Source organism: Lepisosteus oculatus, chromosome 8 (assembly GCF_040954835.1).
Source record: "Lepisosteus oculatus isolate fLepOcu1 chromosome 8, fLepOcu1.hap2, whole genome shotgun sequence".
NCBI lineage: Eukaryota > Metazoa > Chordata > Actinopteri > Semionotiformes > Lepisosteidae > Lepisosteus > Lepisosteus oculatus.
The window spans coordinates 48,558,261-48,583,836 of record NC_090703.1 but is presented as its reverse complement, the minus strand read 5'-3'; the positions used below and the strand labels follow the sequence as shown (position 1 = coordinate 48,583,836).

Sequence of the window (25,576 nt, the reverse complement as noted above, 5' to 3'; positions counted from 1 at the left end):
GTAGATCAATACCTCCCCTGCTCCGAACAGAGAAATAGTCTTTTTCAGTCAGTTATTGACCTCTGGATGTAGTGTTCCCTGTTGATGACTTAATATTGAGGTAGGAGCCTGTTTTCTATCTCCTGCAGGGATTTACTCAATAATTCCCTAATAGACACCTGAAGATCCATTCTGATGAACTAATTGTTTTTTTCCCAAGAAAAAAATAAAGGTCTTTTATTCCTGGTTTACAAAATAGCATGATGGAAACGACAAAAACTGAATCCAAGTAGAATTAGAGCACAAAGCAGAAACATAAATCGTTTACTGCCACATTTTGGTTTAAACGTAATAAGATGGTTATCAGTCATAATAATAATAATAATAATAATAATAATAATAATTGCTTACACTTATATAGCGCTTTTCTGGACACTCCACTCAAAGCGCTTTTACAGGTAATGGGGATCCCCTCCACCACCACCAGTGTGCAGCCCCACCTGGATGATGCGACGGCAGCCATAGTGCGCCAGAACACTCCCCACACACCAGCTCTCAGTGGGGAGGAGAGCAGAGTAATGTAGCCAATTCATAGATGAGGATTATTAGGAGGCCATGATTGGTAAGGGCCAATGGGGAATTTGGCCAGGACACCGGGGTGACACCCCTACTCTTTTCGAGAAACTCCCTGGGATTTTTAATGACCACAGAGAGTCAGGACCTCGGTTTTACGTCTCATCCGAAGGAAGGTTATCAGTAGCCTACGTTTATTTTTCTGTTTTCTTTGTATACAGTTTTGGATGTTAGTCTGTTGCTACCATTCTGTAGATAGGAGTACATGCATATTAGTTACAGAGCTCTGTGAAAACACATCTGCAATTTCTCCCCATTAAAAACACCGAAAGGAAGGGGTGGTCAATTCTAAGTGAAAGCAGCCTCCTCACGCCGGATAGGAATGTACACTAACTAGTTTTCATCCCAACCTGGAATTCCCACGGAAGATCCTCATCACTCCTAACACACCCAGCTGCTGTTGCATGTGTCAGGGTAAGGTGACCCCTCCAACAGGAATTACTCTTGCTTTGTGCACGACTACACCACCTAGCAATTATAAAGGGTGCTTTATAATCGCTACCCCCAGAGGGTATATCATTTTTTTACCCCTTTTGTACCCCTATATTTATTATAAAAGTAGAATTTGTACCCCTCTTTCCTGGCCACAGGTTCTGCTCATCTCCCAGAATCACCGCCAGAAACAGCCACTCCCAATGGCTAAAGTGTGCTTTTATTTCCTAGTGGTTAACAACATCCAACACCCAGAATACATTATAAAACAACACACACCCCTAAAAGACACACATTCCAGACTGCCCACAGGCACCCTGTCGGACCCCAGTGACCCCACACATGTCCCAGAATACTGCAGTCGTCTGTGTGGCTCCTCTGGCGGCTCTTGGCTCTCTCCTCCGGTCCAGGCTGTCCCAGACAGTGTGGTTCCTACTTGATTTGCACAAGTCCAGTGTCGAGGAGGGGGGCGAGGAAGATGATGCCAGAGCCTTCCCCGGTGTCCGTGTCCTCTCCTGGGTCCACCAGCTCTCCTTCTTCTCCAGGTCTGTGGTGACCGGGGCTTTTTCAAGCCTTCTAAACAAAGGCTCTCGACTGACCCCCCCAGGGGGGGGGGGCGTTCGTGCAATGGTCAGAGCCATCTGGCCAGGGCTGGTTCAGGCCAAGGCTGTACACAGATGGTCAGAGGTAACGTGCATTGTTCCACTGCTCACCAGGGCGACTTACAACCCGAGACACCTGGTGCCCCGACACCCGTTCTTTTCGCTCGGTGACCCTCGGGGGAAAACCGATTTTTGCACGTTGTCTTTGTACGCGCAAACGTGCATTTTTATGATTTCAAAACACTCGGGGTGTACACTCATACTGCGGCTCAGATGAAATGAGAAGAAGATCATTCGCAAGCGCTTATGTTTCTTTATTGTGGATGCTCATTCTCTGAACCTATTCTCAGGTTTCAAGTGTCAAACGACAATTTAAAACAGCCTGAGCCCACGTATAACCCGTGTCCGGCTGTTAGTTTTATCCGAAACAGTGTGCCGCGATGAAGTCCGCCTGTAATTGAATTACGGCGATTGGACGCATCGAGCGGCGCTGGGGGCAGCCGCGAGCTGCTCGCGCCCCTTCCTTCCTCCAGTCACGGCACGAGCTCTCGGGCTTCGGCAGGGGCTGATGGGATAGCACACACACACACAAAAAAATTGGATTGGCTCAGATCATGGAGGTACGAACGGGAGAAAGAGACTGCAGCGGTTAAACAAGTGGGGGACGGGGAGGGGGGGGGAGAGGCGATTTTTTAAAACGGGAAGGCAGATCGGCGGCACCACCCTCGCCTGCTTCGTGTTTTTGTTTTGTTTTCGCTGTTGACGAGGAGGGTTGCAACAGCTAGCCCGAGTCAGCGCTGGGGGCTCCACGGCAGCGGCGAGTAATGCGTTTGGATCTTCCCCGCGAACATGGATGAGAAATCCAACAGGCTTCTGCTAGCCCTGGTTATGCTGTTCCTCTTCGGGGTGATCGTCCTGCAGTACGTATGCCCCGGCACCGACTGCCAGCTGCTGCTCCGCCTGCAGGGAAGCTGGGCTTCGTCCCCGGCTGCGGGCGGCGCTGGGGCTGCGGGCGGCGGCGGCGGCGGGGGTGGGGACCCGTACGTCTCGGAGGACTGGACCCCGGCTCGCTTTGTCCCCCGCTACAACTTCACGGCGGCCGAGCTGCGCCGCGCCGTGGACTTCAACATCAAGGGGGACGACGTGATCGTCTTCCTGCACATCCAGAAGACCGGCGGCACCACCTTCGGGCGGCACCTGGTGCGCAACATCCAGCTGGAGCGGCCGTGCGAGTGCCGGGCCGGCCAGAAGAAGTGCACGTGCCACCGGCCCGGCAAGCAGGAGACCTGGCTCTTCTCGCGCTTCTCCACGGGCTGGAGCTGCGGGCTGCACGCGGACTGGACCGAGCTCACGCGCTGCGTGCCCGCCGTCATGGGCGACCGCGAGGCGGCGGCGGCGGCCGAGAAGACCCCCAGGTGAGTCCGGGCGAGAGAGCGACACAGACGGGGCGGGTATTTGATGTAAAACGGGTCAGGAGGGACGGGGGGACCCCCATAATAATTGTCACCCGGTTTCAGGCGGTAGGTAAACCTCGACTGGTCTCTTCAGAAATCCTTTTAGGAGCCCGCTTCATATGAGCTGTGTTCCGCCAAGTAACTCTCATATTATTATTATTATTATTATTATTATTATTATTATTATTAGCTATTAAGCGAGTTATGGACTGTGGCAGCTCGGTGGTAGTTCTGCGCACACGGGGATGCGTCGATCAGGAACTTTACAGTAGCTCTCCTCCCGCGGCTCTCCTGAACTGCAAGGAGTCGCGGCTCTGTGCGCCAGGTCCTCCGAGGTGCAGTAAGCGTGTCCCGCTGCGCTCGGAAAGGCCACGGTTAGGCTTAGGAGTGCATCCTTTTAAAATCACCGTCCCCGTGTACATCGAGAGCAGTGGCCGAAACTGTCGATGCCCTCTGCGTAACGCTATACAAGACTGCTCGTGTGGTTCGGGGGGGGTAGGGCTGTTCTAGAGGATTCGGGGACATTGGCACACTGCGCGTCTGTGCTCCGACCTGCCGGCCGGCCAGGTGTGTTCACTCTTCCGACTCGGTGGGAACCGCGGGCTTCAGCCTCGGTACTTGAGCCACAGCAGAGCTGTCGTCCAACAGACGAGCGCGTCCATCTTCTATCTGAACAGGGCTCTGCGGGAAAGTAAACCGTTTGAAGTTTTGCTTCTTCTTCTTCTTCGGCGACTCGATCTGAGCTGGGGTTTTATTTTCCTGTGTTAACCGAATCGCAGAGACTGTTCCTGTAATCGAGGCGGCCGGGCGCAGCCGTCGTCTGGCAACGAGGATGAGATGCGTCGTTAACGGCGCCTCCCAGGGCAATGTAACCGCTGAATGCACGGTAAATGTTTCACTTCGTGGAATCTCCCCGTTATCCGAGGCTCCCTGAAGCTGGACCGCCATTTCTCCATTGAGTGTTTTATTTTTACACCTGGGTTCGGATTGACAGAGCCTAGTGTGTTCAAGGCTCTTTGAGCTCGGCACCGCTCAGCTGTGTTTGCTGAAACGACAGCCACAACTGTGCGCCGCTGGCGCTCTCCGGTCCTGAATTCAGCGCTGCAGCGGACGGACTCGGGACCCCTGTGATGGCAGGGGCTCGGTGTGAAAGGCATGCGTGAGGCCTTCCGGGGTTAAAAAAAAAACCCCAAAACAAAACAAACAAAACATCTCTGTCATTTGTATTCCAGCAGACGAGCGTTTTGGACTCGTCTGGAAACGACACGCGCGGGGGGGGGGGGGGGGGAACTCATGTCAGGAGCCTGCCCCCTCCTCCCCGGCAGATGCAATTTAATTTGAATGTATTCACTCGCTCCTTCCAGGTAGGCGCAGAAGGACCGGAAGGAGCGCTCGAAAGGTTTCTCTCGATACTTGGAGTGACACGACCTTCCTGTCCTCGCACGCGCGCCCCCGCCTTCGTGCTGTGAAACCGCTCGCGATGTCCGCGCGGAAGGTGTGGAAATCTCCCGTGACTGGCCGCGCCGGCCTCGCTGCTCCGAACAAGCCTGTTAATTGCTGATGAGGGGTGATTCAGGTTTTTAATTGAGCTGCTGGCCGCATCAACGGCAGGGCCTGTACCCGTCTTTCCTTAGTCCAGGGCTTTCCGAGCCCTGGTGCCATTGGCTCCGGTATCCGTTTGCGTTTTTCATCCCTCCCGAGCTGTCGTTTCAATCGAATTAATAATGCCTCCGATTTCAACCTTGATCATATCTGGAAGGAGCGGTACCTCTTGAAGTCTCGCTAAAAGATCGCCGTTAAACTTGAAAACCCTTTCAAAATTAACCCTGGAGATGATGAAACACTTGCTGGCTTGGTGGTTATCAGTTGGGGTCCGTAACTGGGAGCCTGGTGGTGATGGAGACATAGAGATGATGGGGTCCCGGGGACCCCAGGGTTCTAGAGTTTCCTGGTCTGAAGCAGGTGGTTCCCTGCTCTGGTCCTCAGGGGATGCAGGAGGTCTTCTGGGCCTGCTTGTTACAGACAGACCTCCTTTGACTGGGAGAAGTGTTCAACCGTTCTCAGCAATGTGTCTGCTGATGTAAAGCAATCCGCTGTACTCTGGACACCCAGACGTAAAGTTCTGGCAGCGCATATAGCAACTGCTTTCAGTCCAAAGAAATTGTTGCATCTGGTCTTCATGTCCCAGACACCTCTGTCCGTGCTGCGGTAGCCCCCAGCTCACCCAGAAAAGAGCCGCATGCCCTCGATTTTCAGGGGAAGTCCAATGCAGAATCCCCCCTCTCCTCTGTTGCGGTATGGTGACATAACCAGCAATTGATTGCTTGATTCGTAAATTGAGTATTATGATTAAGGAGCTTGTTGGACTGCAGGCAGCTGTGCTGCAGTAAGTTCTTAGTGGCCCCAGGACTGACCCAAACTGCTCCTAACTCTGGCCCTGCCAGAACTGCTGTGTGGGTGTCCCTGATGCTACACCTTCCTTGTTCCAAATACAAGCCTGAACGTCTTGAATGTACTTTGCCGCGGGGTTGAAGTTAGTCCTCAAGTTGCAAACGCGCCTTCCTCATTCCTGGTCCTGGATGTCCGCTTTGCCTGTGGGATCCTGGAGTTGTGGGAACCGTTTCGCATCTTGAGGCGGATCTTCTCACCAAGCTTCCCTGCGATGGGGGCTGAGGAGAGGGAGCGGGTTTCGTGCTGCTTCCAGCAACAGGCTGGGAAGAAAGGAGATTTCATCCTTGGCAGAGAACGGGCTGGCTGAAAGGTCACTGCTGCTCGCTTCGAACTTCCTGGTCAGGAGCTGTTGGTGCATGGCTGGCCGACATGCAGAGCACACAAGAAATATTGCCTTTTGCTGATGCACAGCCTAGAGAACATTGCTTTCCCTTTCCTGTTCCCTCTTCAAGAGGCACCGCCAAAAATGATTGCTCTGTAAATCACATCTGTTCCCACTTTACAGGAGTGAGTCGGGACTTCGAGCCGGCTGACACGTCGCTGAAAGTTTAATTAGGGCCTTGTCATATTTATATGCCATTAGGCACTGGAGGGCAGGTTTCCTCTAATCTAATCAAGCTCGCGTCATTGCCCCGTCTCATAGGGAATGTTAAAAGAGGCCAAATCTGCATTTCGGGCATTTGTCTGGGATCTGTAGCGTTTGTAAACAGGATGCGTGTGGCTGAGGATCACTGCGGAGCTTCACGTCGTTTGGCTGTGCATTGGCGAGGTGATGGGACTGCTGTGTGTGTGCCTGCCTCTCTCTGTGCAGCAGCTCTGCCTGCTCGCCTGCCTCTCTCTGTGCAGCAGCTCTGCCTGCTCGCCTGCCTCTCTCTGTGCAGCAGCTCTGCCTGCTCGCCTGCCTCTCTCTGTGCAGCAGCTCTGCCTGCTCGCCTGCCTCTCTCTGTGCAGCAGCTCTGCCTGCTCGCCTGCCTCTCTCTGTGCAGCAGCTCTGCCTGCTCGCCTGCCTCTCTCTGTGCAGCAGCTCTGCCTGCTCGCCTGCCCCCCCCGTTCCAGCTCTGCGGAGCTCGCCTGCCCCCCCCGTTCCAGCTCTGCGGAGCTCGCCCCGCATTTCCTCCCTCTCGGCCTCCCCATCCCACCAGAGCACCCCGCTGAGATCTGTTCCCCTCCCTCCCCCCTCGTGTCCCGTCTCGGTGTCCCTCTCGTTTCTGCAGCTCCGACAGACGGACCCTGCATCTGGCGTCACTCGCTCGGCGACGTTTGTAGTGGCAGGGCACCCAGTTCCCCCAGTTTCTCAGCTGTTCTCTCCCCCTCCTGCAGACCTCAGCCGGCTCGCGTCTTCCAGCGGAGCGCTCACTGACACAAACACTTCGTACAAAAGTTGTAGCCGCCGCAGTCGTCGGTGTGAACGATGGCCGTCATCGCCTCCTTATGAATTTCCAGCTGTCGGCGCAGAGAGCAGCACCCTCACGGAGCTGAGCCAGGCGGGGAGGTGGTTTCAGGAACGCTGTCCCCTCTGAACCCCAACTCTCCCCGCCCCCCCCCGGCAGGGAGGCCAGGACAGGTATCACAGTGGGCAACAGTCAGGGAGAGACTGGTTACGCCTCACGCTGGCTCTATTTCTCTTGTGTACTACGTCAAAAGTCAAATCTAAATGCCTTAAACTTACTCGTTGTGTGCAGAAGTCCCGGCTCGTCTGAGGACTTCACCGTGTGCCGAACATTCGGATGTTTTCTCTAAATTCGTTTGTTCCAAGAGATGTTGCACCATTACAGTGCACGTTCTGGACTGATTCCCGTCCGCTCCTGATTCAGAAGCATGTTTTATAACTTCCCAGTGGCGAGGGGGTGTGCTTCCCCTCCGTCAGGCTCCATGTAAAGTCACATCTGGGCTGGAGAATCTGGTACTGGGGTCACTGGGATCCTGGTGGGGGGGCGCTGCAGGAACATCTGTGTGGTTCCCAGCAGAACAGCGCAGAATCCACTGAAGTGTCGTTTTCGGACACGATGAAACCACGTGGGTGAACACTGCTTTCATTTGTCATCCTCTTCTCTCATTCGAGATAGCTGGACTTGGCCTGTCCCTTGCTTATACAATGGTGCATTAATGAAAGGAAATTGCTTTCAAGGCTGCTGAGTCTCGCTGCTGCGGTAGATGGCGGACAGTAGATATTGAAGTGATATTGGAGTGAAACTCTGCTCTTCTTTAAATGGGTGGTCTGGAGGGCGCTGAACTTTTGTACGGGTCAGGAGGAGCGTTCCTCGCCCTCCGCTGTTCTCGTCTTTCTCCGGCTCGGCCGGCAGCTGCGGTTAGCGGCGTTCCGGTCAGCGGGCTTCCTGCCGGAACCCGGGACCTGGGCGACTGCCCGCTCGCTCGCTCTCTCTCACATCCTGTGGCTTTGCGCTGAAAGGGCAAGACAGGAAGGGTCGATGAAGCAGCGCGATGTTAAAAGCTCTCTCCATCTTCTTGGCGAATTAAGCCTGAAATTAGGTTATGAAATGAAAAGAGAAACTTTTCAGCGATTAGGTTGCGTCTGTTTTGTTTTGTTTCCCCCCCACCCCCCCCGCTGCCCTTATCATCATTTCATGCTAATGTGTGTGTAGGGAAACAGTCAACACGTCTGTGTGCAGCAATGCCTGTCTGCGCTCAGGAAGTGTTTGCTGGCGTGCGCTGTGCAGTCTCGTCTGCTGAAAAGCTGTCTGACTTTTCTCTGCTTAGTACTTCCTGCCCTCGGCCGTCGCCACGCTGTTCTGGCCACCTCGCACTTGAAGTCTGCTTCATTTCGCTGTCTCCCGTTCGCACGCAGTCTGTCCGTCAGCATCTCTGTGTGCTGCCCGTGTATGCAGTCATGCACCGCAGGTATGTTTTGACAGGTCTCCGGAGTTGTACGTCAGACGTGCTACATGCCTGGAGCCTCCACTTTAAAAGACGAAAGGGGAGGCATCTGGCATATCGACAGACCAGATGACCCAAGAATCGGAACTGTGCTGCCAAATTCACAGCCGGGAGGGGTGAATGGGGAATGTGGAGAAGCAGTGTGCCTGCCCGTTTCTGTGTCCAGTCAGTGTACGGGAGCCCTGTGACAGGGGCTGGTTACTTGGTGTCCTCTGTGTCATTTCCCCTCGACCTAACACAAGCACGCTTTTCCGAGAGAGAAACAGAGAGAGAGAGAGAGGCAGTCTCGTCAGCCAGTGACTCCGCGCCTAATGAATCAATTCAATGTACCATCTAAAGGAAAGCTGAGCCATTTAAATAAGAAGCACATTGATTTACATCAAATAGATTAGGCCTTTGTGTGCAGCCGAGCTGCGTTCGCTTAACTTCAGCAGCAGCAGCAGCAGGACGGAGTCTGGCCTTGCAGGAGGATATGCTGAAGTGAGCGAGTGGGTTTATTGGACAAATGGGAAACTGATGGGTGGTGGTGGGGCTGGCGTATGTGTGCTGGAAGATTTAGAGGAGCCCCTTGGTGCAAAACGCAAAACATCAACTTCGACTAGTGTTTTATCTGGGCGGACATGACGGATGAGTAAAAGGCTAGCACCAGGTGGGCCTCTCTTATCTCCACAGGGGACATTGAGATCCTGAAGCCTCTGACATCTCGTGAGAGCACCAGGTCCTCAGATCCACATGCAGCTGGCTGGGGCTGGACCAGCTGAGTCTGGACGGTGAAGCGGTAGCGGTTCTCTGCCAGAGGTCCTGCACGCCTGCATGCGTGACCTGGCTGCGCAGAGGGTTGTTGGCGTCGTAAACCTTTGACCCCAGCAGCCTCTGACCTTGGAGCATTCGCATTGTGAGAGCAGCAGGGCTCTTGAGCATCGCAAGCTTGATGAGAGCATGACGCTGGAGTTGTGATTTGGCTGTGTGCAGCAGTGTTCCTTAATTAACCCAACCGTTCAGGCTCCTTCCTGCGCTGCACAGGTTTCTCCAACCCTGGGCACACGTCTGCGTAGGTTTCCCTGGAAAGAACTTGGGAATCATCTGTATTTACGCTCCGTTGTGCTGCTGAATGAGTATACGCTCTGGGGGCGGTCTGAGCTCCATCATCCAGATGTCGCAGGTGCAGGACCCCGTTGTCACATCGCCGTCTGCCTGCGGCTGGGATTCCTCAAGCAGCAAGGCGCTGTTGGGCTCAGCGCTGCTGTGGGTCAGCTGCCATACCTCGGCCCGGGCACTGGCGGCTCCCGGTGAAATGGCGACTCTGGCGCCAGCAGGTCGGTGGTGACGTCACCGGGGGAACGTGCCGCTCACCGGGAGAGGCGTGTTGCCGCAGCACGCCGCGGGGCTGGAGTGGGCTGGTGGGTTGGCGGGCTGACAAAGGCCGTGTGCACGGCCCTGTCTACTTTGGGCCATTTCCTATTGGTTGGGTGCAAAGCAGTCGGTTTTCTAGTCGTCTGTGGAGCCCCTGGAGTGTGCAGCCGTACCCTGGGCTTACAGACTGGCAGGTGTGCTCTCGCTGGGTCTGGGGGTGGGGACGAGACCTGACGAGACCTGACGAGACCTGACGAGACCTGACGAGACCTGACGAGACCTAACGAGACCTAACGAGACCTGAGAGAGAGAGAGAGAGAGAGAGCGCGGGCCTTCTCGTCTTACAGTGGCAGGGATGGAAAGGCATTAGTGAGCGAGTACAGAGTGAACTGCAGCACTCCATAGCAAAGGCAAAAGAGCGGCGTGGGGTTGCAGAAGAGTGGGAGTGAGGGGAATCCCTCTCTGCCCACACTCTGTGCAACTACTGCTTATAGTTGCCTCTGCTTTGCAGCAAGCTTGCAGATGTAGTTCCTCTTATTATGACTTAGGACACCAGTGGAAAATCAGCTCTAGGCTGAGTCTGCACGCGCTTGGTAATGTTCCTTTTGAGTTGGGCTGGAAGCAGGAGCTCCGTGAACACCTGCGTGAGGGGCAGAGGGAGACCACCTCAGGACGTGCTGCACAGCTGACTTCCGGGGCACGATAGCGGAAAGCTCGAATTGGGGGCGGGAAACAATCGCACCTCTGCATGGCTCCGGGGACACGAGGGGGCATCGGGAAACGGGGCACAGGTGCAGAGAACTTCTGGTTGTGCCTTCGAGGAAGGAAATGAATTACAGTGTCAGTGTGTGCAATTCAGTTCGTTTATCGTCTCGGGGTGACAGGAAATTAGCGGAGTTCGCAGGAAGGGGAGGTGTGTGCACTGTTATTGGGACGGTGCAGAGGTTAATTGATTATGCTTGGGGGGGGGGGATTCAGCACTTCAGTTGAATCGATTTAGTAGGTAATTACTCTGACTTCCGTTTGTGTTAAATTTGAATGCGGGGTTGCGCACAGATTCCTCAAAGCTTCTAATGAGAAGAATTTTAATTAACACTTTTTTTAACAAGTTTTTATTTCCTTTTCTTGCCTGTTCCTGTAGTGAGATAGAGCCACGTGCTATCAGAATGGAAAATGCTAGCCGGTGATTGAAAAAGCAAAGAGGGTATGTGCAGAGGTTTGTTTTTTATTCGGTACCCAGAGCCTTAGCCAGCCACTCCATGCTGCTCTGCTGGCCCCCCTGACCAAAGATTCTGGATGACAAATGCAGTTGTTGGGCGCCGCCAGATGCATCATTCAGGAAAGTCAAGGACAGCTGAGCAATTTTGGTTTTGATACGCAGATCCCCTGCTCAAACATTATCGTTTGGTGACATTTGCAGCTCTTCCATTGGCTGTCTGTACTTGACCAGTGCATCATGGCCTGTAGGGTTTGCTCTGACCTCCAGACGTACACCTTTAATGATTGAGCTGCTGTGCTCGGTTAGAGAGCAGGTCACTGATCCTCCCTGGTAATATCCAGCACTGCGGTTCTTTTGGCACAATGAGTAGGCCCGTACAATGATAGTGTGTGGCCAGATTGAGAAGCGTAGTTGCTCTTTCTTGCCCCACACGCAATCTCGGCTGGAGCTCACAGCTCTGCCCCCAGATACGCCATCTCCCCTCAGCACAACCTTGACCGAAGGCCAACCTTCCTTGGGGATCCCCAGCGTTAAAAGGACTTCAGCACCTCGGGGAACGTGTGTTCACATTGGACCTCGTCCAGTCCCAGCTGTTCCCACCGCCAGCAAGGGTGCGAAGCAAGGAACGTCCCCGAAAAATTGGTCTGTGGCGTGGGCAATGCACTTGCTAAAAATGAATATCCAGATTGGGAAAACAAGCAGAATTCCAGTGGTCCGTCCTTTTGCTGTCTTCCGAAATCCGATGCAGAGGAATCCCGGTCGATGGCCTGGGGTGCGTTGGGTGGATTCCAGGCTTCATCATAAGAGCAGGAGGTGGGATTGCACAAGCCGCTGGTTCTTCTCCTTAATCTTGTGGGGAAGATGAAGAATTAATTGTACGGAAAGTCATTTTTCTGCCATGAATAATTCAGGGGCCTTTCAAGAACGCTGTCTCTGAGGCTTGTGCCTCCCAGCTAGATGTAGTCCTGTCTAAACCAATCCCTCTGCTGACAAACATGTGGGCCGATACGTTCTTTGTCTTTCGTTCCCCTCCCCACCATCCATGCATTCTTCACATCTGTTTCTGCCGGGGCGAAATCGCTATGCCACTGTGTGGGTTGTAATGGAGTTAATAAAGGGCAGTGATATGGGATATGGTAGCATTGGTAGGATACGGTAGAAAGGTGCAAATGACAGACTTTGTGTTTTAGTCCTTTGTTAGCAGCTAAGGTGAAACTTGGATTTCCTCTGCTTCAATCAGAGCCATACATGTGAAAGTCATGCTGGTTGTTTTATTGTTAAGTGTAGGCTATAATCATCGTGGGTCCTGAAGGAAGCTTGCTCTGGGTATATCATCTTCCATCGTCCAGGCCGACAGGACATCGGTGCCTGACCTTGAGTTTCCAGCGATGTGCGGTTCTGCCAGTGACAGCAGGCTTTCTCTCGGCCACGCGAAAAGTGGCCGAGAGGTTTTTCGGCTCACCTCATCGCGCCACAGAAAGCTGGTCACGGAACAGCACAGGAATTTGAGACTTGCATCCAGCTAATTGCTCGACAGCCGGTTGTTCCTCCTCTTCTCCCCCCGTTTTCGGTGCTGTCTTGAGGCCCCGGCAGCAGGTGCTTCCTGTGCAGTGCCGCTGTTTCGATGTCTTTTTCTGCAGGGCCTCCAGTGCAGCGCAGCACAGCCTGCGTGTGGACGGGCTGGTGGACCAGGCGGGAGGGTGTGGCTCTGTTCTTCAAGCCCTCGGTCAAGGTGGCTTGTTCCCGCCTTTCAGAAGAAGCAACGTTTTATAGTTTGCCCTGGAAGTGGTCTTTGCATTGCAACTGTTCGGTGGTGTAGCTGGCGGAGGCGAAAGACCCTGTCTCCTTACTTCCCCTCAAAAATGAAGGCCTTCCTCTCTTGCTGAGGGTGTGATCAACTTAAATCGTTTGGGTTCTTGGGTGTTGTGCTGCGATATAAACCCTTTGAAGCCACACGCGGAACGGGAGAGAGAAAGGTGGATGTGCAGCACACGGCCGTGTTTCTGTACAGAGGCTGGCATGATCAGCGCCTAGATGAGCGATGCCACGCTCAGACCTTCATGCCCCACAAAAAAACCTGTGGATTCTCAAAATAAGTGCAGGTTACATGGAGACAAATCTCGCATCTTAATCATTCCAGCATCGTTCTTGCAGTTCTTTGAGCTCCGGCACACTTTGCTATTCACCGTGAAATGATCGCGTCATTGGAGGTGGCTCTTTAGGTGATGGCTCTCATAGCGAGCTTCTCCGGATTACTGCAGCACATTGAAATATTTATCCCATGCTGGTTGTGGAGTGGAGCTTGCATGTTCTCCCTGCGTTTCCTCTGGGTGCTCCGGTTTCCTCCTCCAGGCCAAAGCCATGCTGGTGGGTTAGTTGGCTTGTGGGAAAATGGTCCCTATGCGGTCGTGTGTGTTTCTACCCATCTGCCCCTGCAATGGAGTGGCCCTCTGTCTGGGTTGTACCCTCCCTTTGGCCCTTTCTTGCCAGGATAGGCCCCAGCTCCCCGGCACCCCTGGATTGGAAGAGATGGTTAAAAATGGAGGAATGGTTGTGAAGCAGCGCAAATGTAGGAAAGATGCTTCAAAAAAACGAATGGGGATGCAGCAGCAGGCTGGACCGGGCAGCCAGTCGTGAGGCTTGGTTCACTCGCGTGTGAGGAGTGAACTGTGGGCGGCCCCCTGACCGAAGCGCACTCCCCGGGCGCCGGATCATCTGGCTCGCGAGCGGGCCCGGGTGTTAACGAACGCGTTTTGCGCCTCGCCACCCCGTCGGGAGCCGGCGTGCTCCTGAATTATACACGCTGCCCTACTTTCCCCTCCCTCCGCGCGCGCTCCGCTCCCTGCCTCCCTCCCCTCTCGAGCCCCTCTCCCGCGAAACGGCCGCGGGCAGCGGCGGAGCCCCGGGGCGGTTCTCGGCGGCGAGTGTCATGAGTTCAGTTTCTGTGGGCGGGAGGGAGGAGGGGTGGGGATCCCTGCTGTGAATTAAACATGGGTGGCACTCTGGGTGAACCCGCTCTGAGACGGGACGTGGAGGGGTCAGCAGTGCCTCTCCGTGTTTCCAGTCAGACGTCGGAGTGGAACAGAGGGGTTTAAGACTCTTCTCTTTAGCGGAGTTTGAATAATTCAGACCCGGACAGAAATCACTTAGCACTTTCTCCGAGAGGCTGAGCTGAGAGTCTCCTCTCTCGGTTAGCATCCTGGAATCACGTCGACGCCAGTTTGTTTTTTTCCTCCCCCCCCCAACGTCTTTTGCAGAAAGGAGGCCACTCTGATGGAGCCCTCCACACAGGCCGAAGTAAAATCATAACAGAAAAAGTAACTGGCAAGAGATGGTCAGGACCAGTGTAGTTGTAGAGATCTGATTGGCAGTGAAGTGGATGTCGCAGCGGGTGACATACAGAGCCTGGATGGGATGGGGGGGCGTGTCTCCAGTCTTGGTCCAGATGGGCTGGAAGTTGAAGTGTAGTCAGCTTCTGAGAACCGTGCTGTGTCATCCTTCAGCGAGCTGGTGGACAGGGACAGAGGGTGTGGAGGGATGTTCCCAACCCTCAGTCAAGTCTCCCAACCTGGGTGTGGCATGTCCGATAACGCCGGGCAGTCTGTCTGCCCGAGGGGCCAGGGGGTGTCCTTCTGCTGGGCTGGCTGCGTCCATCTGTCTGCGGGGACGACCAGTGTCCTATTTCTACCTGTCTGTGTGTCTGAGGGGGCGATCGGTGTCCCGTTGCTGCTCTGTGTGTGTGTCTGAGGGGGCGATCGGTGTCCCGTTGCTGGGCTGCGTGTGTGTCTGAGGGGGCGATCGGTGTCCCGTTGCTGGGCTGCGTGTGTGTCTGAGGGGGCGATCGGTGTCCCGTTGCTGGGCTGTGTGTGTGTCTGAGGGGGCGATCGGTGTCCCGTTGCTGGGCTGCGTGTGTGTCTGAGGGGGCGATCGGTGTCCCGTTGCTGGGCTGCGTGTGTGTCTGAGGGGGCGATCGGTGTCCCGTTGCTGGGCTGTGTGTGTGTCTGAGGGGGCGATCGGTGTCCCGTTGCTGGGCTGTGTGTGTGTCTGAGGGGGCGATCGTTGTTCCGTTGCTGGGCTGCGTGTGTGTCTGAGGGGGCGATCGGTGTCCCGTTGCTGGGCTGCGTGTGTGTCTGAGGGGGCGATCGGTGTCCCGTTGCTGGGCTGTGTGTGTGTCTGAGGGGGCGATCGGTGTCCCGTTGCTGGGCTGTGTGTGTGTCTGAGGGGGCGATCGGTGTCCCGTTGCTGGGCTGTGTGTGTGTCTGAGGGGGCGATCGGTGTCCCGTTGCTGGGCTGTGTGTGTGTCTGAGGGGGCGATCGGTGTCCCGTTGCTGGGCCAGTGTGGGCAGCTGCGGAGTCCGGTTACTGGACCAAGCAGAGAAGCCATGAAACCCAATGAGGTGAGCATTCCCCAGCACAGGAGCCTGGCAGACAGGCTGCAACCCGCACGCTGTCGGGGGAATCCCCTGTCGGCTCATCATGTCAGCAGTAACATCAGGTCAAGTGTAGAGATAGGACACGGCGAACACGAGTGGCCCTTGTAAATCAGTGCACTTGCCGGCACCACAACAGGCACCGAAGGAGAGGTGTAGCTGCACGCTTCACTGTGGTTCGTCCTTGCATGCTGTGCCTAAAAACACATAATAGTGTTTTTTTAAAGCAGAGTTCATTGTACATTTTTAGTAGTCGTGGCTTCCAGCTTGTTAGCTATGTTGTCGGTTTTAAGAGATTTTGCAAAACACGAGCGAAAATTGGCCTGAGTGGTGCCAGTGTTGCTTGCTTACTTTGACTTTTATTGTCCCAGATGGGGAAATTTGCTTTGCAGGCAGGTAAAAGACACAACAGAATCCACAATACATTGAACACACCATGGACCCATTAGCAAACATGTATGTTGAGAAAGAGAAATATATATTAAGTAAAATGTGCAATCAGTTGTCCAAATTAAGCTGGCTGATTGCTGTAGGAATAAAAGGTAACCTGGTCCTGTTGAATTTCAGTCTGGGCAGTCTGATGCCCGGGTGGAAGGAGCTCAGACTCACTGTGCTGGGGGCGATCATGACAGTCGGTGTTTATATTGGCCTTCCACACTGTTTGTTTCACCGTACAGTTCTGAAAGCTGTAGCTGTTGTGCACCAATAATTTTGCTGGCTGCCTTCGCGGTCCGGCACAGTCTGTTTTTATTGTGTGTGTGTGTGTGAAGGTTATCACGCCAGTCTACCGCAGTGAACACAGTGACGGTGAACGTTCTGTAGCATAAAGTTATCGTTGTAGTACACACATTAAAAGTTTTCTTATGGCATCTGTGTTTTCCTCAAAGGGTAGTTTGTAGTCAACAACAATGCCAAGATATTTGGAACTGTTGACAATTGCAGTTTCTCGCTCCTCAGTGGCTGTTGTCTGGAGCTGGTGGGTGCTTTCCATAATCACAGAACATGTCTTTGGTTTTTGACACACTAAGTTGAAGGAAGGAGTTGTTACACCATTCAACAAAATAATCCAATACGGGCCGATGATCAGTGTCTATATCTTGGAATTGTGAATTTTTTCGATCTGTTTTCTTGTTATTTTATTGTACTTGTTGAGCAGTTTGGGTGGCACCATGGCTAGTGCTGCTGACTCACGGGTCTTGGGGCCCGGGTTGGATTACTGGTTCACGGTCTGTGTGGAGTTTGCATGTTCTCCTCACAGTAATGTGAGTCTTCTCCAGGTGCCCTGGTTCCTTCCCAGCTCCCAGAGGCACTCTATCCAGTATAATTGGTTCTTGAGGGTGTGGTCCTGCCCTGATATCTGTGCTTCCAGGTCAGGCTCCAGGTTTTTCCAACCCTCACCAGGAATAAGGGGGTTGAAAAAAACATTTTAATTGGTTTATTTAGTATTGTTCATCTGCACCTGAAGAAGCTGGACAATTGTATACCTTTACAGCCTTTAGGATTGTTCAGTTTAAAAACACATACAGGTATGTGTCCCTAAAGATCAAAACACTGCTTGGGGCATTAAAATAAACTTCAAGGTACTCAAAACACAGCACGTGATCATTGCAAGCGTTTGTGTCGTTAATATTTCTGTGTATAGTTATACATATGCATAGAAAAACATCCCTAATCACTGAAAATAGGTCTGGATATGTTTATCCATTTTTTTGCAATTGTTTGACTTCTACAACAATATGACATAAATAGCCCTATTTGATTTTCATAGTTTTCCACAGTGTATCACTTCCACTGAGAGACTTTGAAGAATCGATACAAATGCTTATCTATTATACCGAGTATAAAAATAAATCCAAGAAAAATAGGGTCAAATATTTGTAGAATATTCAAAGTATTCAACACATTATAGTGTAATTTTTGTATCTTCCGGATATTAAATGCATTTCCAAAATGATATACAGTATGAAGTCTTTTTAAAAACATAAAAGTAGTCTCAATTTAGTCTGGCTTACGTCACAGTTTGTTTGAAAAAACACTTTGAAGCAAAGAAGAAAGTGTTTCGACTTCTGTGATGAAAAATTTCAATTTAATACTTTTCACGGCTGTAACAGTCAAGTTGGTTTATATGTAAAGTTAATCGGTTTTGTTGGGCAGATTTATTTTGGAAGGTTATCTGAAGTTATTTGAAAGGTTATTGGACGTAAAGGCTTATCAGAGCTGTAAAGATGTACTGTAGTTTTGCATTGAAGATTGTCACTTTTTTAGCTGGCAATTTCCCTTGTTCTTGTTTTGAACTTTAAAAAGTTTCATCACCTTGTGACGAACGGAGTGAATTTGGGCTCCGAGGGTCTAATTGCACTTTCAGCGAAATGGGGTGAGAAATTGTCAATTTCTCAATTGCGCGAGCCGACTATAGCAGCGACATGATCTTTCGCATGGCTGCTCCCCGTCAGATTATCGTTCAGAAAGACTCGGCTGCCTTTCGGAAAGTCATGACATTAATTTGCAGCAATGCAGTAACTATAGGTCATGTGAAATAGACACAAACCACGAGAAACATTCTTTCCAGTTCAGATGAAACTTGTCCGTTTCTTTTCATTTTCCCTTGAGTTTTTTTGTTCCCCTTTTTGTCTCGGGCTCTGTTGTTCCCAAGTCTGATCCTGCTGCTTCACGTTTCTGGACCCTTCTAGGAGTTTAAAAGCCTCAGCCCTCAAAGCCTGAAGCTCTTTTCATCTGTGTGCCATTTCCTCTGCAGTATTTCCATCTGATAAGGGAGGGAGTGACACAGCTCTGTGGAATAGAGAGAGTGACAGTCCTAATATGTAGCAGCACCAAATCTACAGATCACTTGGCCCAGATACTTGATCTTTCTAGCCTATCATGAGATGCTGTTCCAAACGCCAAGCTAGGAATTAATTTTGTAAGCTACCCAAGAGACTAGAGGCTCGTCACTTTGCGAAGGCTTTTGTAATGCTGAGCCACGATGGAATTGGTCATGATTGAAGTGTCTGAACAGGAAATCGTCCAGTTTCTAACAGGGCACTTTATAGAGAAACCAATCATCGTTGGTGTGCCAGTATGCACTCCACAGAATGAATAACATGTTTTATTTATGACTGATGTGGCCTGTAGAACTAGAATGTGACCTACTATCCTGAGGCGGCCTTGAGTCTGGTTTCTGGGGCTCTAAAAGTGTGGATGCCTATCTCGTCTAGCACATTTAAGGTGTCTGAAAGGCAGCTAATGCAGTTGAAATGCATGGAATGAAAAGGGCCTGCATTTTTCTGTTCCCAATCCGTCTTGACCAAAGGTGTATTATTGTTTATTCCAACACAATATTGTGTGCTCGTCTGTGGCCGTGCAGTTTCTTGTAATATGCTTCTATGTTCACACGTCTGTTGTTTTGTACGTGATTTGACACATTCTGTTTTGGCAGTGCAGTGTTTGTGTACTGCTGTAATGATGAACTGAATGGACACGTGACTAGTGTCTGCAGTACCTTGGCATTCTGCACGATGCAGGGCCTGGTGCAGATGCTCGTCCAGAAGGCTGATGTTTAGACCGCTGATGTGAACAGTTGCAGCAGTGCCTGTCCTCGCGCAGACTCTCGGCTCCTTCTTTGGATTGTTGGTTTCTTGATTATTTTAATGACACAACTTCAATGTTCCTGCGTCTTTTTTTTTTTTATCCCTTCAGTCCTTAACCCTGCTAGAGCCCTCTGTGGTTCAGTTGTTGTCTGATAGACTCAATCCCAAGCAGCCCCCACCCTCTGCTTAAAGGTACGTGAGCGCCCCCTGCTGCCTGTGGCGAGTCTCTTCAGCACCTCCTGGCTCTGCCTTGCCTGGCTGTAGCAGTAAAAGGTGGCCCCCCTGGCTGTGCACTGAAGACCGCCGCTGTATGGAGCCAGTATGGTGCAGCTCCCAGGCTCTTGTAAGTTCTCTTGGACACCCCCCGTCCCCCCCGTCCCCGGGGAGAGAGCGCGGAGGGGGAGCGGGTGTCCCGTTCCAGAGAAGAACAGTCGAATCTGACGGATCTAGATGGTCCCTGGAGGGATCGAACACACAGCTTTATTTAGACATGTCAGCATTGTTTAGCGTTTTGTTTTATTTGTCCCGTAAAACCATAAATATCGATGTCAGGGGTATTTACTGGCTTGTTTTAAGACTGCTTACATGCCTTGTCAAAACGCATTCCTTGACCGCACTCCCAGGAGGGAATATAAACTAGGATTGTGCCACTGTCACGCTGAAATGCGAGTTTTAATACCGGTGAGGTGCAGCTGCTGTGACTCTTTGCCACTCTTCCTGAACGTGGCCTGGAATCGATCAATGGAAAGGCTGTTAGTGGGCCCGGCTCGTACTGTTCCCTAGCAGAGTGAAAATACAGAATCAACGCTTTTTTCGAAATCGCTACGGTTTTGATTGTTTTACAGCTCGAGAGATCGTTATCCCATATCCCGCATGTCAGTGCAAATCCCGTTTTGTTGCATATAGCATATAGCTTTTCTGGGGCCGTGGCTGCTCGGAGCCAGTAGGAATTCCGTCCCCGGATCGATGTGGATCCGATCAGCAGACAGGCTCTTTATTGTCCCCGGCACACGTTTGTAATTCCCTTTCTCTACCCAGAGACGTGGCTACATCGCGGATCGGAAAATCGATCCGGCAATCAAGGCCTAATAATACAGCGGCCAAAAACGCCTGATCAAGCAGATTAGTCCCAGCTCGAGCGCTGTGGAGCCGGCCGGGGTTTCAGATTCACCTCAGCAGACGTGTAGATTTTGGGTGTGTTTCAGCAGGTGAGCACACGGACCTGTCCGACAGGAAAACGGCAGCACAGCACAGGGGAGCTGATGTCCTAGGAGGGCCGTGGTCAGGTTAAAGAAAGGTGTAGCAAAGTTCCGAGCAGCACATGCTGCTGTGTCCTGCTGTTGGGGGAACCCGAGAGAGGCTGGGGGCGTAGGTGTTGAGGCATTGAGTCCATCTTGCTCATTTGGTAGTTTAGTAGCGAAAGCAATCTAAATTTTCCATTATCCTGTAAACTACTGACCTGAGCTTCTACACTTCCATCGCTATTGTCGACCTGCATTATTTTTTGCCCGTGTTGCAATATTCTTTGCTCTCTCTCTCTGTGAATTTAATATCTTTGTCATTTCTTCCTGTAGCTGGTCGTGCTACAGTCGTATATACACTATGCACAGCGTGCTCTTCCTTCCAGTCGATTTGGCTTCATTTTCCCTTTAGGCCATATGTTCCTATACTTCAACTGATTTTTTGAGGACTTGGTTTTGAGCCTTGAACATTGTTTTTGATGTATAACCATGCTGCTGCCTCTAAATCCATCTGTTCCCAGTTCACCACCTGCTCTGCCTCTTCTCAAACCATCCTGCTCTATCCTCAAACCTTAGGGATTTAAAATCTACTGAACATCAAAAGCTCTCATGCTATAAGCACGTTTTTTATGGTTCTCTCACATATCCTCTGTTAATTATTTCCCGGTTCTTTGGAAAAAAAAAAACATAAGGACTTAAGCGATGAGACTATGTGGCATGATTAGCCTTTTTGGTTGTCAGTGGCTAATTAATTCCAGATTCTCATCCACCTTTTTCTTGAAAGAAAGCATGATACATGGCTGGGTAGCTTGTTCCACACTCCCACAGCTCTTAGTGTAAAGACGTGCCTCCTGTTCGTGGTCTAAACTAGATCAGTAGCAGCAGGATTTTCCCAGTAGGTTCCTTTTCCAAGAAGCTTTAATAAGGTCAATAAATGTCCCATTTCAGCCATTTCAGTTTCAGCATCTGTATTTCCCATCCCAGTGTCCCAGCATTTGTGTGGCACATTGAAATCTTTCAGTAATATCACCATCCGTGTCGTTAGACATTCATCCTCCCCGATTCCACAGTTGGCTGAGTGCTGTTGAAGGGAGGGTGGGATCAGTCCACCAGAGGGGTCTCGGGTCTTGGGTCCTGGTGCAGGACGAGCCTCTGCTCCATTTAGCGCTTTGGAGCCTGCGACATCTTAAACGATGACAAACAATGTCTTAAACATTTTGTCTTTCGCTGCAGCGTAGCGCAGTTTTCTTCTCCGACCAGAACTGGCCTGTTGTGAGCTCCCCGCTCCCCCAGTTCCCTGGTGTAAAATGAGGAAATTGCTGCTAGTTTTGGCTAGTCTCTCTGTGCCAAAACGCTCCGTTTCTGCAGTTTCACCTTCGCCATTCCTTTGCGCTGACCGTCTGTCTTTCCCTATTTGCCCGTTTTCCCCTTTCTGTGAGCATCTTTGCTCAGTCTGATCAAAGCTTCACACCCCTGACAGCTGACAGCGGATAGCTCACACCAGAACGAGCTCTCAGCATGACAATTGTTCCCTTCGCAGCCAGATCTTTTTCAGTAAATGCAGCAGCAAGCCCCTCAGTTGGTCTCCTCCGGTATCATTATACTGTCTGTGCTGCCCCCTAGTGCCTGACCGAGGCATTACAGGACGACCATTTCTACCAGTCTGTACTCCCGTCCTGGTTCTGATTTCGAACTGTGGAAGGAAGCCGCCCTTAGGTCTTGAGACTGGTTTTTATACAGCTTTAGTGGCTTTAAGTGGGTTTGCCGCCTCTTAATAACACCCATGAGAGGGAGTTTATATTGCCTGGATATATAGTGTATATTCTTTCACAAGAGGGTGTGGTGCTGTATTGAATGGTCAGTGGAAGCCAGAATGGCCAATCACTCGGAGCAGAACCGCTCGTCTGCGGCACCTGTGTATTTTTAGTCTGGGGTTTGGAAAATGTACCTCTCCAGATGTTTCCAGATTGCATGATACTGCATGATCCTGCCCGGAGAGCTGTCAGCGCAGGATTTGTAAATGGGTGTAATTGCATCGTAGAAGCAGAAGGGTTGGTTTCCATCACATCTCTAGATGAACAGGAGTGGCCTCCTCGGCGCTCTTCCTGAACCGCGTCCTTCGTTGGGACAGCAGGGTCCTCCCAGGAAACCGGTGGCGCCGGCTGAGCCCAGCCTTCCCGCGCCGCCCTTGCTTGTGGTGGGACTGACTCTCTCCCTGCTCTCCTCCCCCTCAGGAACTACTACTACATCACCATCCTGCGGGACCCGGTGTCGCGCTACCTGAGCGAGTGGCGCCACGTGCAGCGGGGGGCCACCTGGAAGGCGTCTCTGCACGTGTGCGACGGCCGGGCGCCCACGTCCTCGGAGCTGCCCAGCTGCTACACGGGCGACGACTGGTCGGGCTGCACGCTGGAGGAGTTCATGGGCTGCCCCCACAACCTGGCCAACAACCGCCAGGCGCGCATGCTGGCCGACCTGAGCCTGGTGGGCTGCTACAACCTGACGGCGATGAGCGAGGAGGCGCGCGGCCGGGTGCTGCTGGACAGCGCCAAGCGCAACCTGCAGGGCATGGCCTTCTTCGGGCTGACGGAGTTCCAGCGCAAGACGCAGTACCTGTTCGAGCGCACCTTCCGCATGGCCTTCATCTCGCCCTTCACGCAGCTCAACAGCACGCGGGCCTCCGGCGTGGAGGTGGCGGCCGCCGCGCAGGCCCGCATCCGCCGCCTCAACGGGCTGGACGTGGAGCTGTACGACTTCGCCCGCGACCTCTTCCTGCAGCGCTTCCGGTTCGCCCGGCAGCAGGAGCGGCGCGAGGCCCGGCGGCGGCGCCAGCGGGAGAGGCGGCAGCGGCTGGCGGGCGGGGGGGGCGGCGGCCGGCCGGGTGGGGGCGCCCCCCCCCGCGGACAGGAGGAGGCCGGGCTGGCCCTGGGCTGGTGGGACCAGGAGGAGAACGCCACGGAGCTGGGGGGCGACTACCTGGGCAACGTGGCCCAGTGGCAACGGTAACGAGGGACCCGGGGGGGCTGACCCGCCCCGCGGGCCCGGACCGGCCAGGAAACACCCTTCTGTCAGCACTGGACCGCAGCGTCCTGAACCGGCGTTTTATTTAAAGATACTGAGAAGACCTTAACGCTAGACTTCCGAGTTCCCCTCCGGAGTGTGGAAAAGCCTCCCGACCGGGGTGGTGGTGACCTCGATCGCCACGATCCCCCCCCTCCTCCCCCCGACAGAGAGGGCCGAACTCTGACCTCCCTTTCCTGCGCTCCACCCACAAGGAGACGCCTCTTCCCCTAAGTTATTACCGCAGATCAGTATGTGTGTCGTGCATCCTGTAGGTGTCTGTATTCACTACAGTACGTGTGTGAAGGTGTGAAGACTGGTTCATGCAAATTACAAAATGTTGGGGGGGGGGATTTTGCACCCCCTTGTTTCTGTCTTTTCCTCTTGCTTGGATGGGCCGGGATCTACAACCTGCTGCCCGATGAGTGTGGCTCTGCTGCCCCGGTCATCGTGTGCCAGATTCTCTCTGGGGCGGAGCAGTGGCTCTCTGGTTCAGGATCGGCGCCCGTGGCTGGAAGGTTGTCGCGGCCGGCAGAGGAATCCTACTCTGCTGGGCCCCTGAGCAAGGCCCTGAACCCCAGCTGCTCCAGGGGCGCCGTATAAAAATGTCTGACCCTGCGCTCTGACCCCCAGCTTCTCTCCCTGTCTGTGTGTCTCATGGAGAGCAAGCTGGGGTCTGCGAAAAGACGAATTCCTCATGCAAGAAATTGTATTCGGCCAATAGGATGATCTTATCTGATCTCGCCCCCCTTGTCCCGTCGCTGCACAGCGACAGAGCCAGCGATCTGTCCCTGCAGCCGGTCGCCGGTGCGGGGTGTTCCTCGGCGCCCTGCCCCCGCGGCGGGTCAGGCCATGTGGCTTGCGTTGGGACCGCTGGCCCGGCGTCGCCTGTGCGGGTTTGGATGATGCACAGCTCGTGCCTGCTGCTGCTGTGAGCCGTGGATGGTTTAGTGAAGCTATTTTACGACACAAGACTTTACAAAGTTTTAATTTGTGAGCCTTAACGACGAGTCTTAACTGATACAGGTGCTCGAAACCGGGGCTTATTCGAACACTTTTACTCTGTGTGCTTTTATCTTATTTTTGTACACTGTGGCGCGCATGGATCCCATCTCGTATTCTGTCTGTAAATATATCATTTTTTGTATATAGGGAATGGCTGGGATGAAGTACGCTTTGCCATAAATAAAAAATGGCTTCCGCTTTAAAAGAGTCTCCTGCGTGTTGCTGTCCAAGCTTTTGTACAGACTGGTTTTCAGCCACCGCAGTTTGATTTGATCTTCGCACAGACAAGCGGCCTCGCGTTTTGCATGCCTCTTTGTGAGGAATTCCCAAAACTTTCTGATTTGCACCCACAAGATTGAAGGAAAGGAAAGTTGATGCAGGACTACAGTAGGATCCTGCCCGCTGTTCCGGAGCTGGTCGACAGGTGGCGCTCAGGTGCTGCCCTGTGACGTCCTTCCGGCCCTGAGGAGGACAGACACTGGAGACCATAGATATCAGGAACAGCAGACAGAACGACTGTGACGCTTAATGCTTTTAAACACCAGAGGGCGCTCGATACAGGGTAAATGCTATCTTGACTTTGATATTTTGACTTGATACCTCAAATAAGTTATAATGTACAAGGTTCTAATTAGTTTTGAATTTCCTTCCCCAGTGCCCAAGTTAGATTTTCCGACAGGACGGTGTATTATAATAGCCCTTCTTGAATCCCACCTGGTCTTACTTGTGCAGTTAGACGATTTCTCTCTTCATCTGCAGGCCAATCACACACTAGTCAGGAGGACAGAGCAGTAACGGGTGCCCTCTGGTCCTGAGGGACCGGTGAGCCGGTGTGAAAAACTTCTTTAATCAAACCGCCAGCAGAATTATATCATAAACTGGCAGATAAACTGTAACAAGTAGATGTAATCAGTGGTTACCGGCGCTGTGGGCTGGTTTTTGTTCCAGATCAGCTCTAAAACTCTGCTGCTGATAGATGGCTTTAATTGATCAGCTTACTTGTTTAGACTTGTGATTTACTTTTGTTTTGCACTCGGTCTCTAGTTTCAGAAAAAGCCTACTTCGAGCGTGTTGTCTTCTGTAAGTTAGTTGTACAGTTTTAAAATGTCACTGCGGTCTCCCTTTCCTGCGGTGCAGAGGGGGCAGCATGGTGTCACCCAGGTGGGAGCTGACACGTCCCTCCTCCGTGCCCCCAGGGATGAGGAGTGCCACATTACATAGAAGGAGTTTTTAGG

General features: G+C 52.5%; 1 protein-coding gene across 1 annotated transcript; it reads left to right on the top strand.

Annotated features, from left to right (window-relative positions):
- Positions 1 to 1,990: 1,990 nt before the first annotated feature.
- hs6st2 (heparan sulfate 6-O-sulfotransferase 2) lies at positions 1,991 to 24,546 on the top strand. The gene is made up of 2 exons (XM_069193680.1): positions 1,991 to 3,061; positions 22,511 to 24,546. Exons 1-2 carry the CDS (start codon positions 2,496 to 2,498, stop codon positions 23,280 to 23,282), a joined length of 1,338 nt encoding a protein of 445 aa, XP_069049781.1. The 5' UTR covers positions 1,991 to 2,495; the 3' UTR covers positions 23,283 to 24,546.
- Positions 24,547 to 25,576: the final 1,030 nt, after the last annotated feature.